The sequence below is a fragment of the Sarcophilus harrisii genome, chromosome 5 (genome assembly GCF_902635505.1).
Source record: "Sarcophilus harrisii chromosome 5, mSarHar1.11, whole genome shotgun sequence".
Lineage (NCBI taxonomy): Eukaryota > Metazoa > Chordata > Mammalia > Dasyuromorphia > Dasyuridae > Sarcophilus > Sarcophilus harrisii.
Window position 1 is genome coordinate 19,580,988 of NC_045430.1, and position 15,985 is coordinate 19,596,972.

Genomic DNA, 15,985 nt, shown 5'->3' on the forward strand with positions numbered 1-15,985 from the left:
ATGGATCAGAAAGTGATCAATCCAACTTGGAATCTATGATAGAGGGAGGGAAACCAGACAAAATCTGATGTGGACATTAGATACCTGAGAGATGATTTCAAAGAGTTCAGAGAAAAAAAAAAAAAGGTAGGATCCCGTGGAATAAATTCCACATGCTAAATCAGTCCAGGAGACTTTCAAGATGATATTCTTGAAGGCAAGAAGAAAAATAATTCCAATGAGGAGAAAGGGGAGTCACCTAAAAACTGATGTGGGATACAAGAGAACTCAATGACCAACCCTGGACTTTTAAGCGACAAAAAACAGTGGAAGGAAGCACAGAAAACTGACTGTGACTGTCAGAACAAGCTCAGGGGTCTTCAAGTACCTGGAGACCTGCAGAATCATGAGATTTCTTTGGGTCAATCTATGCACTCTATAAGACCTCACTAGAAGCAGTGGATGAAAGATGCAGAGAGGTATATTTAGGCTGAATGTTAGGTAAAACTGGCCCTTTTGTGGAGGTAACAGCGGTTAAATGACTTGCCCAGGATCACAAAACTACTTAAGTGTCTGAGGACAAATATGAACTTAGATTTCCTGACTCCAGGGCCAGTGCTCTGTCTACTGCACTCCCCAGCTGCCTCTAAGAAAAAAAAAAAAAACAAAAACTTTCTCCTAAATACAGACATCTGAGAGTAGAATAAGCTGGCATAGGTAGTCACTGGATTGCCCCTTTCTAGAGTTCTTCAAACAAAGGACAAATAGCTACTTGTAGAGCATATGGTAGGAGATTTTTTTTTTTTTTTTGCTGTCCCCATTCTTACTTTTAATTAAAAAAAATTTTTTTTAAGCTTTCTCTTTTCAAAATATATGCACACAGTGGATAGCGCACCAGCCCTGAAGTCGGGAGGACTTGAGTTCAAATCTGGCCTCAGACACTTAACACTCCCTGGGTGTGCGACCCTGGGCAAGTCACGTAACCCCAATTGCCTCAGCAAAAAAACCCAAACCAAACCAAACCAAACCAAAAAAATATGCACGGATAATTTTTCAACATTGCCCTTGTATAGCCTTGTGGTTCAGATTTTCTACTCCTTCCCCCCACATCTTCCTCTAGATGGCAAGTAATCCAATATATGTTATATATGTTAAATCTAATATATGTAATCATATTTATACAATTCTCTTGCTGCACAAGAAAAATGAGTTCAAAAAGGAAAGAAAATGAGTAAGAAAACAAAATGCAAGCAAACAACATCAAAAAGAGTGAGAATGTTATGTTGTGATTCACACTCAGTTCCCACAGCCCTCTTTCTGGATATAGATGACTGTTTTCATCACACAATCATTGGATCTGGCATCAATCATCTCATTGTTGGAAAGAGCCACATTCATCAGAACTGATTATCCTATATTACTGATGGTGCCTGTACAATGATCTCCTGGTTCTGTTCACTTCACTCAGCATCAGTTCATGTCACTCTCTCCAAGCCTCTCTGAAATTATCCTGCTGGTCGTTTCTTACAGAACAATACTATTCCATAATGTTCATATATCTTAACTAATTCAGCCTTTCTCCCACTGATGAGCATCCATTCAGTTTCCAGTTTCTTGCCACTACAGAAAGGGCTGCCACAAACATTTTTGCACATGTGGGTCACTTTCCAGGAGATTTCTTTTGGAGGAGACCAGGAGTCTCTGAGCTCCCTAGCAAAACCAAGACTCTATGACTCGACTCTCAGGTATCAACAGTATCTACATTCTTACTTCTGGAAGGGAAGAATGTGATCATCTGCACAAAAATCTCTATGGGTTTTGTTACCTTTCATGAAGCTAGAAATCAAGCCCAAGGCACTTGGCTCCTGCCTCTCCTGGGTTTTGATTTTTGCTTTGGCCAATGAAGATGAAAGAATATTATTCATTAGTACATGATCTATATTCAAGCAAGAGATCCCTCCAGGCTGGAGGGTAGCCTTAGTTTCTTGATTTATTATAAGTAACTGATCATATCGTTAGAGCACTATTTTTCATTTTTAAAAATATATTCTTATTGATTTTTTATTCCTATGGAACCTACATTTCTCAATGTAGTCCCTTCCTACTCTCTTTGAGAGAACCATTTTTCATAAAGAGTAAAAAAAAGAGAAAGAAAAAGCAAATGAATCAAACTAACCAAAGCTTCAAAAATGTCTGGCATTTTCGGCATCCCAGACCCTGATTTCTTTAAGAGTCTTCTATCTATTTTTGAGGGCAAAGCATGCCATGATCATTTTGGAACACTCAGCTTTCTTCCCCCTTATTGTCAATATGTATTTTGTCTTCCTATTTCTGCTGTATTTTTGTATCAGTTTATAGTCTTCCATGCTATTTTGTGTCTAGCATGTTTTCATTTCTTAAAGCTCAGGGACTTTCCATCCCATTCATACAACATCCCTGGTTTTGTCATTCCTCAAACAAAAGGCAATTTTCCAAGTTTTGGAAACAGTTCCTGTTTCCAGTCCTTTGACCACAAAAAGGACACTGTCTTTTAAAATGGACATTGACATTAACCCAAAAAAAAAAAAAAAAAAAAAAGCTTTCTCTCTCATTTTCAAAGTTATGAGAAAAAACATGAGATTCACTTTCAAGTTTCAATTTTGTAAAAGTGATGGGAAGAAGAGAGAGAGAATAAACACATTTGACAAAGCATAGTCCTATTGGATGGTATGGAAAGCTCCAACTGTGTTTTTAATTTTTTAAAATATTCATTTCTCTTGAGTGGATGCCCATCAGTTGCAGAATGCTGAACAAGGTATGATATATGAATGTTATGGAATATTATTGTTCTGTAAGAAGATGAGCAGGGTGATTTCTAAAAGCCTGAAGACTTACATGAACTGATGGTGAGTGAAGTGAGCAGAACCAAGAGAATTTTGTACATACAAACAGCAAGGTTATGTAATGAACAACTGTGATGAACTTGGCTCTTCTCAACAAAGGGGTGATTCAAGGCAATTTCCATAGACTTGGGATAGAAAATACCTTCTGCACCCAGAAAGAAAACTATGGAGACTGAACATGGATCAAAGCACATTATTTGCACCTTTTTTTGGTTGTTATTTGTTTTTTCTTTCAAATGTTATTTTTTCCCCTTTTGGTCTGATTTTTCTTGCTCAACATGACAAATACAGAAATATGGTTAAAAAGATAACCTTTATCAAATTGCTTGCTATCTTGGGGAGAGAAGAGGTGAGGAAGGGAGGGAGAAAAATTTAGAACACAAAGTCTTACAAAAGTGAATGCTGAAAACTATATTTGGAAAAATAAAATACTATTAAAATACTAGAAAAAAGTCATTTCTTGACTTAATTGAAATACAACAATCTTGGCTAATTTTTATGTTAAAAATTAAAGACTATGTGGGAAAGTGTACTTGCAGTTTCCTTTGAGAAAAGGAACAAATTAATTACTTTTATGGGGGAAAAATGCCAGCACTGGGTTGGAGAAGACAGAATACCGAGTTCAAACATTCAGTGAACTGGCAGAGTCTCTCTGTTCAACAGGGATTAAAGGGATGTCAATAGCCTCCAACTGACAAAAAGATTAAATCCTAAAAGTATGTCCGTAAGTCACTTGTCTGGAACTCAGAACACATTTTCTCATAAAGAAAATGTAGTTTGGCTTCCAAATTAGCTTATAAGAACCAGTTCAACCCATCATATATTTAATGTTTTGAAGGCCAAAAAAGATCAGCCTGGCCATCCAAGCTTGGAAAATAAAGTAAGTAGAAAACCTTGTGTTGCTTGATTATATATAAATGAAAAGTTTTGATGTGAACAAAATTCATGCAACTAGCAAAAGAAAGGAAGAGATTGAGAAAAAGAAGGTAGAAGTTGAAAGCAGCTAAGATTGCAAATCAACATTACTGGGGGAAATCTCTTTTTTCTTTTATAATGGTCTCATTTCTAAGAGTTCAACTTTATAAGGATAAGAGCCATTCCCCACTGATAAATGATCAAAAGATAAAAAGAACAGAAAGTTTCCTAAAGGAAAAAAAGTTAAACTTTCAATAGACATATTAAAAAACGTTCTACATCATTTGTAGATGAAATGCAAATCAAAAAACCTCACACTTATTAGACTGGCAAAGCTGACAAATAAAGAGAAGATGACAAAAATTGGGGAACTACAAGAAAACAGGCATATTGATGTACTTTTTGTAAAGCTGGGAATTGGTACAACTGTTCAGAAAGGACATGCTGGAATTATGCCCCCAAAGTTACTGAAATGTGTATGCCCTATGACCTAGCAATATCACTACTAGATCTATAACCTAAAGAAATAAAAGAAAGGGGAAAAAGAATTCTGTAAGAAAAAAAAAAAGTTAGCAATTCTTTCTGTGCCCACAAAGAACAAGAAACTAATAGAGGTATATCCATCAACTAGGGAATGAGGAATAATAAATTATGGCATGTGAGTGTAATAGAATACTACTGTGCTGCAAGAAATGAAGCAAAAGATTGTTCCAGAGACATGTGGGAAAATCTGTACAAACTGATACAGAGTAAAGTGAGCAGATTCATCAGAACCACTCATATAATATTAATATTAAAAAAAACAATTCTGAAAAATTTGAGAACTGTGATCAATGAAATAATCAACCATTATTCCAGAAAAATGATGAAGAAAAACAGTATACATATGGCAGAGATATAGCCTAATAAGAAGAATGAGAAAAATATTTTTGGATATATGGGAATTTGTCCCTTATGTCTCTTCCTGCCCTTATTCCCTTCTTTCTTTTGTCTCTCCCTACCTTCCTTTTGCTCTTTTCTTCTTTATTTTTAGTGTATGTGAAGGGAGAGGTGGGAAGGAGGAAAAAAAAAAAAGGCTTGACAAATTGAAAAAAACATTTTAAAAAAGATTCTATGATTCTAATTCATCTTTCAGCTAGCTTTTCTCTGGTGAAATTGCCTCAGTCCCTTTAACTTTTCCTTATGTAGGGCATTCTTTCAGAGGAATCATTTTTGGTATCCTCTACATTATCTCCTGTTTCTTCACACCCTAGTCCTAATACCTAATGGCAAAGGTTTATCTAAAGTAGAGCATAATGAAAGATTATTTCCTGGACCATGTATATTAGATTAATTTTAACACAACATTTTATAATTTCAATTTTTTAATAGGAACAATAGCAGTATACTACTCCCTCATATTTTACTTTGTGATCAACTTTGCTTTTCTAAGAGGGATGGGGAGGGAGGAAAAAAAAGCTGTGGTTTCATCTGGTCAGCCATTCCTCATCTTGTGTTTCTTTTGTTTGGATCGATATTTATTTTCAACTTGATTATTCTCTCTAATATTTGAAAGCATTTGATAAGGGGAATGATAATCAGTTATTCTCTTTATCTAAGGAGTACCAGCAAGAAAGGAGAATCGCAGCAGAGAGGATTTTGTGGGACATTAGAAATTCTTGGCCTTAGCTGTAACAGATCTAAAACTCTATTATAAAGTGGCAGTCATCAAAACCATTTGGTATTGGCTAAGAAATGGAGTGGTGGATCACTGGAATAGGTTAAGTACACAAGACACAATGACTATAGTAATCTACTGTTTGATAAACCCAAAGACTTCAGCTTCTGGGATAAGAACTCGCTATATGACAAAAATTGTTGGGAAAATTGAAAAATAGTATGGCAAAAACTAGGCATTGCACTCTATCTCAAACCTATACCAAGATAAGGACTAAATGGGTTCATGATTTAGATATAAAGGGTGATACTATAAGCAAATTAAGAGAACAAGGAATAGTTTACCTGTCAGATCTCATTTATATATAAAATTTTTATATATACATTATTATATAAAACAAGAAGTAGAGAACATTATGAGATGCAAAATGGATAATTTTGATTAGGTTAAATTAAAAAGGTTTTGCACAAATAAAACCACTGCAGCCAAGATTAGAAAGGAAGCAGAAGGCTAGGAAACAATTTTTACAGACAGTGTCTCTGATAAAAGCCTATTTCTAAAATATAGAGCGAATTGGCTCAACTTTATAAGAATACAAACCATTCCCCAACCGATAGTCAAAAGGATATGAAGAGGCAATTTCTGATGAAGAAACTAAAGCCATCTATAGTCATATGAAAAATGCCCTAAATCACTACTAATTAGAGAAATGAAAATTAAAACAACTCTGAAGTACCACCTCACACCTCTCAAACTGGTTAAGATGTCAGGAAAAAAGAAGGATAAATGTTGGGGGGATGTAGGAAAACTGGGGCACTGATATATTGTTGATGGACTTGTGAAATGATCCAACCATTGTGGAGAACAATTTGGAACTACGTCCAAAGGGCTATCAAGCTGTATACATCCTTTGATCTGGCAGGTAATGCTACTACTGTGTCTGCATTCTAAAGAGATCATGAAAGAGGAAAAAGGATTCACATGTGCAAAAACATTTGTGGCAGCCCTCTTTGTCGTGGCTAGAAACTGGAAACTGAGTGGATGCCCATCAGTGGGAGAATGGCTGAATATGATACATGAACGTAATACTATTATTCTATAAGATATAATACGAAGTGAGTAGAACCAAGAGAACATTATACATAACAACAAGATTATGTGATGATCAACTGTGATGGACATGGTTCCTTTCAACAATGAGGTGATTCAAAGCAATTCTAATAGACTTGGAATGGAAATAGCCATCTGCATTGGGACTGAATGTGGATCACAACTTAGTATTTTCACCATTTTTGTTATTTGTTTGCTTTTTTTTCCCCTTTTGATTTGATTTTTTTGGCTCAGCATGTCAAATATGGAAATATATTTAGAAAAATGCACATGTTTAACCTATATTAGATTGCTTGCTGTCTTGGGGAGAGAAAAGGGGGGAGAAAAATTTGGAACACAAGGTTTTGCAAAAGTGAATATCGAAAATTATCTTGGCACCTATTTGGAAAAATAAAGTACTACAAAAAAAGAAAAAGAAATAATGAGCAGGCTGATTTCAGAAAAAACTGGAAAGACTTGTATGAACTGATGCTAAGTGGAAGAGAGTAGAACCAAGAGAACATTGTACACAGTGACAGCAAGATTATGTGATGATCAACTGTGGTGGATTTGGCTCTTATCAATAACACAGAGATCCAAGACAATTCCAACAGACTCGGGATGGAAAATGCCATCCACATCCAGAGAGAGAACTATGGAAACTGAAGGCTGGTCAAAGGACAGTGTTTTCACCTTTTTTGTTTGTCTGTTAGTTTGCTTTTTATTTCTCATAATTTTTCCCTTTTGTTCTAATTTTTCTTTCACATCATGACTAATATGGAAATGTTTAAAATGATTGTACACGTATAGCTTATATCATATTGCTTGCTGTTCTAGAGAAAGGAGAGGGAAGGAGAAAAAACTGGGACTCAAAATCTTACAAAAATGTACATTGAAAATTATCTTTACATGTAATTGAAAAATAAAATACTATTGAGAAGGAAAAAAAAGATATTCTTGGCTTTCAAACACTCAAATTATCTCAAAAAGGAGGTCAGACTGTCCATGCAGAGCTTCAAGAACAAAAGAGACAGCCAGTTCTCCAACATGGCTTGGGCTTTCACCTTCCTGAAGGTCCAGAAAGGGGAGGACCAGATTATGCCTACTAGAGGACGTCTCCTCTAGCCTCATGACTCTATGATGAAAGTCTCCTGGTCCTAAATTTTTTTGTTTACATTAGACCAGGTGCTTTTAAATTTTGTTTTGTTTGGCAATGGGGAGGAAAGAGTTGGGCACAATAAACTCTAAGTAAGAATGTAGGGATGGCACCATGTATACTTTGCATTTATTTATGTAGGTAGGCAAGCAGATAGAGAGACAAACACACCTGGATATCTTCTCAATAATACAGGTGCCATTAAGTGTCATAAATAAATTTATCTGAGTCTACTCATACTGTATATCCTGATGAGCTAACAGGGAAAAAAGACTTAACAGCAAAATCTGGCTGGTTACCAAATTATGCCTCACAAGATTATCATTATTCTGATCCAAAGTATGCCATATTGGTCTGAATATGGTCTGTCCCCAAAAAGAGATGGTATTCTTCAAATGAGACCATTTTGAAAAAAATACACGCACACGCATGAGCACGTGCGCGCACACACGTAAATACTCTGAAGAATAATGTCAATCATAAGCTGTACTACAAGTCATGTCAGAGAGACAGGACAGCTGATAGTTTGATCAATATCAGACTTACTGTCTAAAATTTCCCAGTCCTGCCTTGGGAACTCAGAGGCCAATTGGGACATTGTGATACTGATATTAAACCACCAAGGGACACTAGTAGGGTACAAGGGACTCCATAAAACATTCTATACATATAATATATAAGGACTTCTTCTAAACCTCCTAAATTTATAGAAAGTGCTCATCTACTAAAGATCAGTCGCTTAGTTTGTTAAAAGTAAATTACACAAGTGACTGTGATTTACAAAGGGAAGTTAAAAAAAAAAATCTCCCTTCTCTCTACTTAAGCTTCAATACCATATCCAAGGAGCTTCTGTATGTAGGGATGAGAAAGAAGCCATGGTAGAATTAGAGAGATCTAATTATCTCCCAGGTAACTTAGGACAAGATAGCAGTGTCTAAAATTTTTACTTCAAAGTTTCAAGTCTTTAATTCCTCCACTGAGAGAGACATAACCATCTTCTAACCTTACTCTAAAAAGGAGCGATTCCTAAGAAAAATCAAGGTGACTGACCGTCATACGTGATGGGAAGCCATGAGGGTTCATTATGATGTCAGGGCAGATTCCGGAATCACAAAATGGCATGTCTTCCTGAGGAACGATCAACCCACAAACACCTGGGAAGAAGAAAGATTTGGAGTGAAAAGAAAGAAAATGAGCTCAATGGGAGAATAGAGTGCTCGCAGTGAATCTTCCCACTCTGCTCCCTATTGTCCCTCCCCACCTTTCCTAATTTCATTCACCACAGAAGTTTGCAATAGACCTCATAGGTAGCCTGGTGGATCAACAATTTCCTCCAGGTGGCAGCTAAAAGCAACGCGCTGACAAGTTTGCTCATCCAACTTGAAGCATCAACTATGAGTGAATGAATCCTGGAGGTTTCATCTCCGACCTCCTCCTGGTAGAAATCTCACCCCTTTTAAGAGGGATGTCAGGCTACGATCCCTCCCCCACCAAAGTCACAGGGAGAGTCTCCTAATTAGATACCTACCGGTCCATCCCGTTTCCCCACGACCATCACCTTTATTGTATATGGTTGATGTGCAATTAAACCAGGGAGAAGTTTGGGATTCAATTTTCAAATAACAAGGGCTAATTTGTCTCTGATATGTTCACAGGTCTGTGTACACAGTTGCAAATACTCAGCTCTTTTGTTTGTCCAAGGTTCCTCTGGCTGAGCTTAAACTGCCTCATGGAATTACAATGTCTATCCACAGGGTAACACATAGTAGATGGTTTGTTATTGGCTCAAAGTATAAAATTCAAGAAGAAAAATCAATTCTTGAATCATTTCCAGTATGAATGACAGTAACCATAAATTAAGGTGCCAAGATTCCCAAAACAAAAAACTCACAAAAAAGGCACAGGTTTTCTAAATTCAGTGAAATAAACTTCAATATTATCCTAGTACCATATTTCTGAGAAATGAAAATGATATTAAATAAGAAGCTGCCTCTGGTTTATTACTTTGATTTCTTAGTTATTAGGACATAAATAAGAAATATAATTTAGTATCGGAAAATTAGTTCACGATAAAACTGGCCAAAAACAAGTAAAATGATGAAAATGCTCTTATGTCAGTAGAGAGATGCCAACCTTTCATCTGTTCTACCTCCCAGGGTCACTGTGAGGCTCGAAGGGGACAATGTAAGCTAAATGGCTTTGTCAACCTGAAAGCCTCATAAAACCGTCAGATGTTTGTTGTATTAGATTTAGATATGGATCAAATCATCAAAACACTGAAAAATACATGATTCTACAAGAAATGTTTGGTGCTTCACAATCACTCATTCTTTTGGGCTTATGATCATCAAATTAGAGTTGAAAACCATTTTCTAAATCGTGGCTTAGAATCTAAAATTATATATTTTTTCTAAAGTGCTGATCACAGGGCAGGAAGAGAAAAACTTAATTGCATAAAAGTACTCAGATTTCTGGTAGGTTGAATACACAACTCATCAAATTTGAGAAGCTATATGTTAGGGTACTTATTTGCTCTATTATTGGGATTCTGACATTTTAACAAGAAAGCATCCCCACTGAATCAACGGATGGTAAAGTTAGCAGGCATTAGGAAGTTAGCTAGTTAAGTGCATTTTTATCTGTGCTGGAGTGAGGTTTAATCCTTGCTCACCCTGCTCTAAAAATCCATCATGTCCACATTGAATTTTGCTGACAAAACCCTGGGACTACCAGGAAGGCGAGGCTGAAAGGGATCAAATTGTAAATCTAGGTTCACAGACACAAACATTGTCTGTTAGAACACAAAAATGTTTAAAAAAAAATCAGTGAGGAGGCTGGCCCCAATGACTTTTCTCTAGAAGGAATAAAATTTTGGAATAATGAGAGTGCCGAGAGATAGCTGATGTAGTTGTATCCCTTAAAAAAAAAATCCCAAACCCCAAAACAAAAACCAGGGACCCCCTCCCTTACCAGTCAGTTCACAGGGGGGTGCTGGCGTCTACTCAGGAGGGGGGCTACTTGTCCACCCTCCAAGAAGAGAAAGTGGGGGTGTGGGGAAATAGGTGCATGAACTAAGAAAAGAGTGAGCATGAAATATTCCTAGGAGGGAAGGGTAGAAAGAGAACATACTCTATCATTTTAAGTTTTAGCTGATGTTTTATTTGCAAATGCAATCTGGTCATCAAGATGAGACAAATTCTTAAATCTCAATGTCTTAAGACTGTTGACTGAAATCTAATTGAAATCTAGACTCTCCTTTCTCAGAGGATTTTTTTGTTAAAAATAAAAACGAAACTTTTGAGTTGTTTTTTTTTTTTTTTCTTTCCTTCCACTCACTTCTAGGAAATATCTGGGCTGTCTCTGTACCCGGGGCACCTGTAAGCCAAAAATTAAATCTTCCCTAACTTAAAATTACTTTAGGCTCTGAAGACCCTTTTCTATGCCAAGATGGTTCCCATAGCAGACAGCCCTGTGTTGTTTGTTTTGTGTGAAAGTGAATGATAAAAGATCCATGAAATCGACACAGAAAGGCAGAACAGCAGAAAGAGCCGAGGGCTCTCCATCATAGCGGCTTCTACCCTCTGCTGACTTGTAGAACAATGGCGGCTACACATCCCACCGCAGATCTAACACAGCTGTGCATTTCATTAAATGAAGAGCACTAGTGGCACAAGTAAATAATTAACTTATTCTGGTCCGCTGACTGTGCTTATGAGACCAGTCATAGCTGACAGATTTTAATACAAGTTAACACAAAGAGGGCATAATGAGCTTAGAAGTTAAAACAAAATATTTAGACAGAATCTGATGATCTCAAATGAGCGTGGCCGTTGGAAAAGTTCAGCTTTCCACAAAAACTTCTTCATCATAGCTCCAGATATCTTCTTTAAAAAAAAAAACAAAAACAAATAAACAAACCAAAAAATCCCCAAACTTGTTTTTCAGTTTCAGAAATTGTTCACGCCTCTAATCATAATAGCAAAGTTTCTCTTCATCTTTCATACAAAACAGTAAATCTGTATTTTCTCTAGGGACTGGGGCGTAAAATTCCTCTTGATATTTAAACTCTTAAATGTTATGGTCATTTTCCTCTAACATTGGTTTAAAAATGTAAATGATATGCAGTTCGTTTCAATGTGTTAATACTTCCCTGAAAGCACGAAAAGAGGATGGGAGACAAATAAAGCATATCGAATGGAAAATGTTGTGAGACAATTACCAATTCATACCTCAGATGCTTACACAGCATTTCATATTTGAAAATAAAATCTCAGTCCCTGGCTCACGCTGGTTTCTCCACACCACTGTTTAGAGCACAACCTCCTGGCAGTGAAATGCAAATACACTGGGTTAATATGCCTAAAAAAATTCAGCACACCAGCTAACTGTGCAACACAAACTCCAGCTAAAGGAACTTCTGAAAAAACTAGAAAATTGGCAACAAAGAAAACTTTTCCGTCCTTAAAACAGCAGCATTCTGATGTCGCCACTCTTAATACTGAGATAAAGGTGAAAGCAAATTAGAAACTAAAAAAGTACCTCAGTCTAAGCGCTAGTTTGCCTCCTTTTACGGGCCTCTTCTTAGGGTTGCTACTCCCCAATCAGTTTGATTATTTTTCAGATTTTTCCCAGGAAGCATATCCAGCTACAACTTCTTCTGTCACTTTTGATATTTTAAACCCTCCAACTTTTGTATAAAGGATTAGTTTTGGGTCCTATTTTAATCTTATTATAATAATCAAAATTAAGAGAAAAAATAAAATAATTTAACATTTAATATTTTGCTCACAACCAACCCTTACTTAAATAAACTAGCCCCACTGTTTTATTATTTACTATTATTATTTAAAGTGTTAAGATTGTTGGACCTGGAGTCAGGAAGGCCTGAATTAAAATTCAGCTTCAGATACTTGTTAATTTGGGGACACTGGGCAAGTCACTTATCCTCTGCCCTAGTTTCTTCATCTGTAAAATGGGGGAGATACATTAGCACCTTCCAGAGTTGTTGTGAGAATAAAAGATTAGTCGAGCACTTAACAAATTTTGCAAAAAAGTGCTACATAAATACTTTTATTAAACATCTGATCTGCATAGTACTTATGCTAAGAAGGCTGTTTTCATGTTATTGGCTCCTCCCAACCGCTTTCCAGGTGAGGAACCAGAAATAAGTGCTTGGCCCAAGTCGGAGAGAAATCAGCAACAAAACTGAAACTACCCCTGTCACCAGGCTGGGACCTGTCCCTCTCCATCAGGCTGTAGGGTTCTCTCTTGCTACTTTGTCCACTGGGCCTACTACTCCATCAGAATATTTCCAAAGTGGAAAACAATCAGAAAGAAGTTCAGACATATTCTAAGGCTCACAATGAGGCACTGCATGGTAAAACACACCATTGATCTGGCCACATTCTCTGCTACCTCTTGTGGCAAGGGGTCTTGTCTTGCAGAGCTGCACCCCTTGGGTATTAAGTGCTGGGCTGAAGTAATTTTGTGGGCTTTTTCACATCACTTACTCACAGGAATAAGTTGGGTAGTTAGCAAATGAAAGGAGTTCCAGAACATTATCCTCTACCAGTTTCCACTAAGAAATTTGAATGATAAATTTGAGAAAAGATAGCTTTTTTTAGAGAATTTATCCCTATACCTTAGTTGAAGACATTCTTCCCTCCCAACTGTGTGCTGTACAGATTCTAAATTTAGGTTCTTGTGTTGCTTTTCTATAATAAAATAGATCATCTATCTTCATTTAGTATATCTTTTAGGGATAAAAGTTTCCTCTAATCAGGAAAAATTCTTTTCTTTAGGAACTAATTAATAAAATTCTAAAACAAAAAATATCTACATTTTATTTTCATGGTAATCTAACTCCAAGAGGAGTAAAATGGTGTATTAAATGATGTTGTGGAATAGACATTATTTCTTAACAGACAAGTGAGACTGAAACTTCTCTTTAAATGATTTTCTGTATGACAATAGGTAAAAATCAGTTTCATTTTAATGGGGCTTAGTTTCTTGGTTTCTGAAGTGGAAGTAACTTATCTATCTATTCTTGAATATTTTGAGAAAAGACCAGCTAATACCTATGTAGTATTCTGAGGTCCATGGCAGAAAGTACTATATAAATACAAGATGGTATTATGATTATCATCATCATCATCATTATTAACTAACCTAATCACTCTCAGCAGGATTACTGGTAAAGGAAAGGGAGTAAGTTAATGAACAGAAGTAGTAGCAGTGTTTCTGATTTTTGCTGAAGGGGGAAAAAGAAGACTAGTTCTAGATAGAATTATTTAGATCATTGCCATTATTAAGAGAGTTATTATAATAATTTTAACCCTATCATGCCCAAGGCTGAAAATTCTGTAAAACTTGATAGCAGCCTCAGTGATGAGGAACAAACATGTTAAGAAAGGACCAGATCAGAAAAATTGCAGGAAAGTTTCCAAATCAAATATTCTGTCCAGAATAACTTCTCTCTTATGAACTTTTAAATAATCAGAAATCAGGATCTCTACATGAAAATGTGATTCCTCAGTGAAGTAACCCTCCCTCTCCCCACTGTCCTTCCACCAATGCTTCTTGTCAAGTTAACCATTTCCCCCTACACACCACTATCCCCAAACAATCCCAAAAAGGAGGACAAAAATTGTTGAATCATATTAGTTTTGTCCTACAGCCGAATCTTTTCCAGATCTATCACATCACTGGGCACATCCTGGTTGACATAATTTTAATTCAGCTCTTCCTTACATGTTAACAGATAAATAATGCATAGGAAAACTTGATTAGCTTTCTTATTAAAACATCACTCTAAATGAGAGGAGGCACTAGAAGACAATGCCGTTTTTTACATGGCTTTCCCATGAGCTGTGGAATGGTTTGATGTGATAAATTTGCATAGTCTGAAGCACACAAAGGGCTAATTAATTGAAACTCCTACAATGGTCCTGGAAGCCACGATTGTAAAAACAATAGCCAGAGGAACTTTACCAAATACACACTACCCAAAGTGTCAAGAGCTTAATCAAATGTGTTCAAGGTCCACTATTAGGTAACCCAATTGGAGATTTTTATTCTATGCCATAAAACAACTAACCATCCGATTTCAAAGGTTTATTTGGGTATTTACTGAAAGGTCAAGAGGTTGCTTGTTAACTGTTTACACCAAATTTTGTCCTGCAAACAGAAAATTAAATAATGCTTCAGTCCAGCTGAAGAACTGTCTGTTTGCATCGAAAAAGCTGAATTTTAATATTTGTGTCAGATCTGTGCCCAAATTTCTTTTCTGATAAAAGCCTGGGAAGATATCGACTGATCGCTTTGCACTAGCTGCTTTTCTTCCCCTCACCCTGGGAGCTTTCATTAGAGCAGGATCAAACAGAGGAGACACCCCAAGTCAGACGGACAGAAAAGGGGGCTGTTTCCAGCATCGGATCGGCAGGAAGTACTTTGAAAAGCATAAAGCACTTTAGAATGTCTTCATTTTGCTATTATTAATTATCTGCTCATTAACTTTTTTTTAATGGAATCAATTTTTAGAAACTTCCTGATATAAAAAAAGAAAACATAAAAATGGAGGCCTGGAGATATTAGCACTTTCCACACATTAGGTCTTATTTCTTCCTTTCCATAATAATAACTTCTCCAAAATTCACAACATGCTTTCTCAATGACAACAACTCTATGAAGAATTTTTTTTTGCATGTAAGGAAAGCAGGGTTTTTTCTTCTTCCTGGCTAATTTATCCAAAAATAATTGTTTTTTTGGGGGGAGGGGATTAGTGAAGAAGTTTCTTACTTTTCCCCAGTGTGAACCAGAAGAAGAAACCAGGAAATAGAATATTTCTTGATCAAAAAGATCCCAAAAGAGCAAAACAATGTGTTAATTGAAGTTTGATGGACTGAATCATCCCAGGAAGAAACCGTTATTTTGATGAGAATTAAGAATTCATCTACAAAAACAAATGCTGACTTTATTCAATTTGAACAAGTTTCCTTTTCTTAAAGAGTTTAAGTGTGGATACTGCAAGAAGGGTTAAACCATTATCTCAGATCTCCAGCAATTAAAAAGCTTCTGGATCCCAACAATCAAACTTAAATACAGTTTTTCTTCTCCTTAGGGATACTGCTCAGTCCGCTTCTTAGTTCTGTGACCTGCAGGACCTTTGTTGGAGGTGTTAATCCTTTTTCACATGAGAGACTGAGAAATGTTCTTTCAGAAGTGATATATTGCTTTTTCTCCCTCCTCACATCAAAGGAGTCCAGTTTTTTCCCTTTCTCATTGCCCCATCAGCAGAGAAAATGTGGA

At 36.4% G+C, this 15,985-nt stretch overlaps 1 protein-coding gene across 1 annotated transcript in view; it reads right to left on the minus strand.

Moving 5' to 3' along the window:
• Positions 1 to 15,985, minus strand: part of POLR3B (RNA polymerase III subunit B) — a 125,569-nt gene that overhangs the window by 15,860 nt on the left and 93,724 nt on the right. The window contains exon 24 of the mRNA XM_012550622.3: positions 8,729 to 8,832. Within this exon, the coding sequence (XP_012406076.2) occupies positions 8,729 to 8,832 (104 nt within the window). The remainder of the gene's footprint in view (positions 1 to 8,728; positions 8,833 to 15,985) is intronic.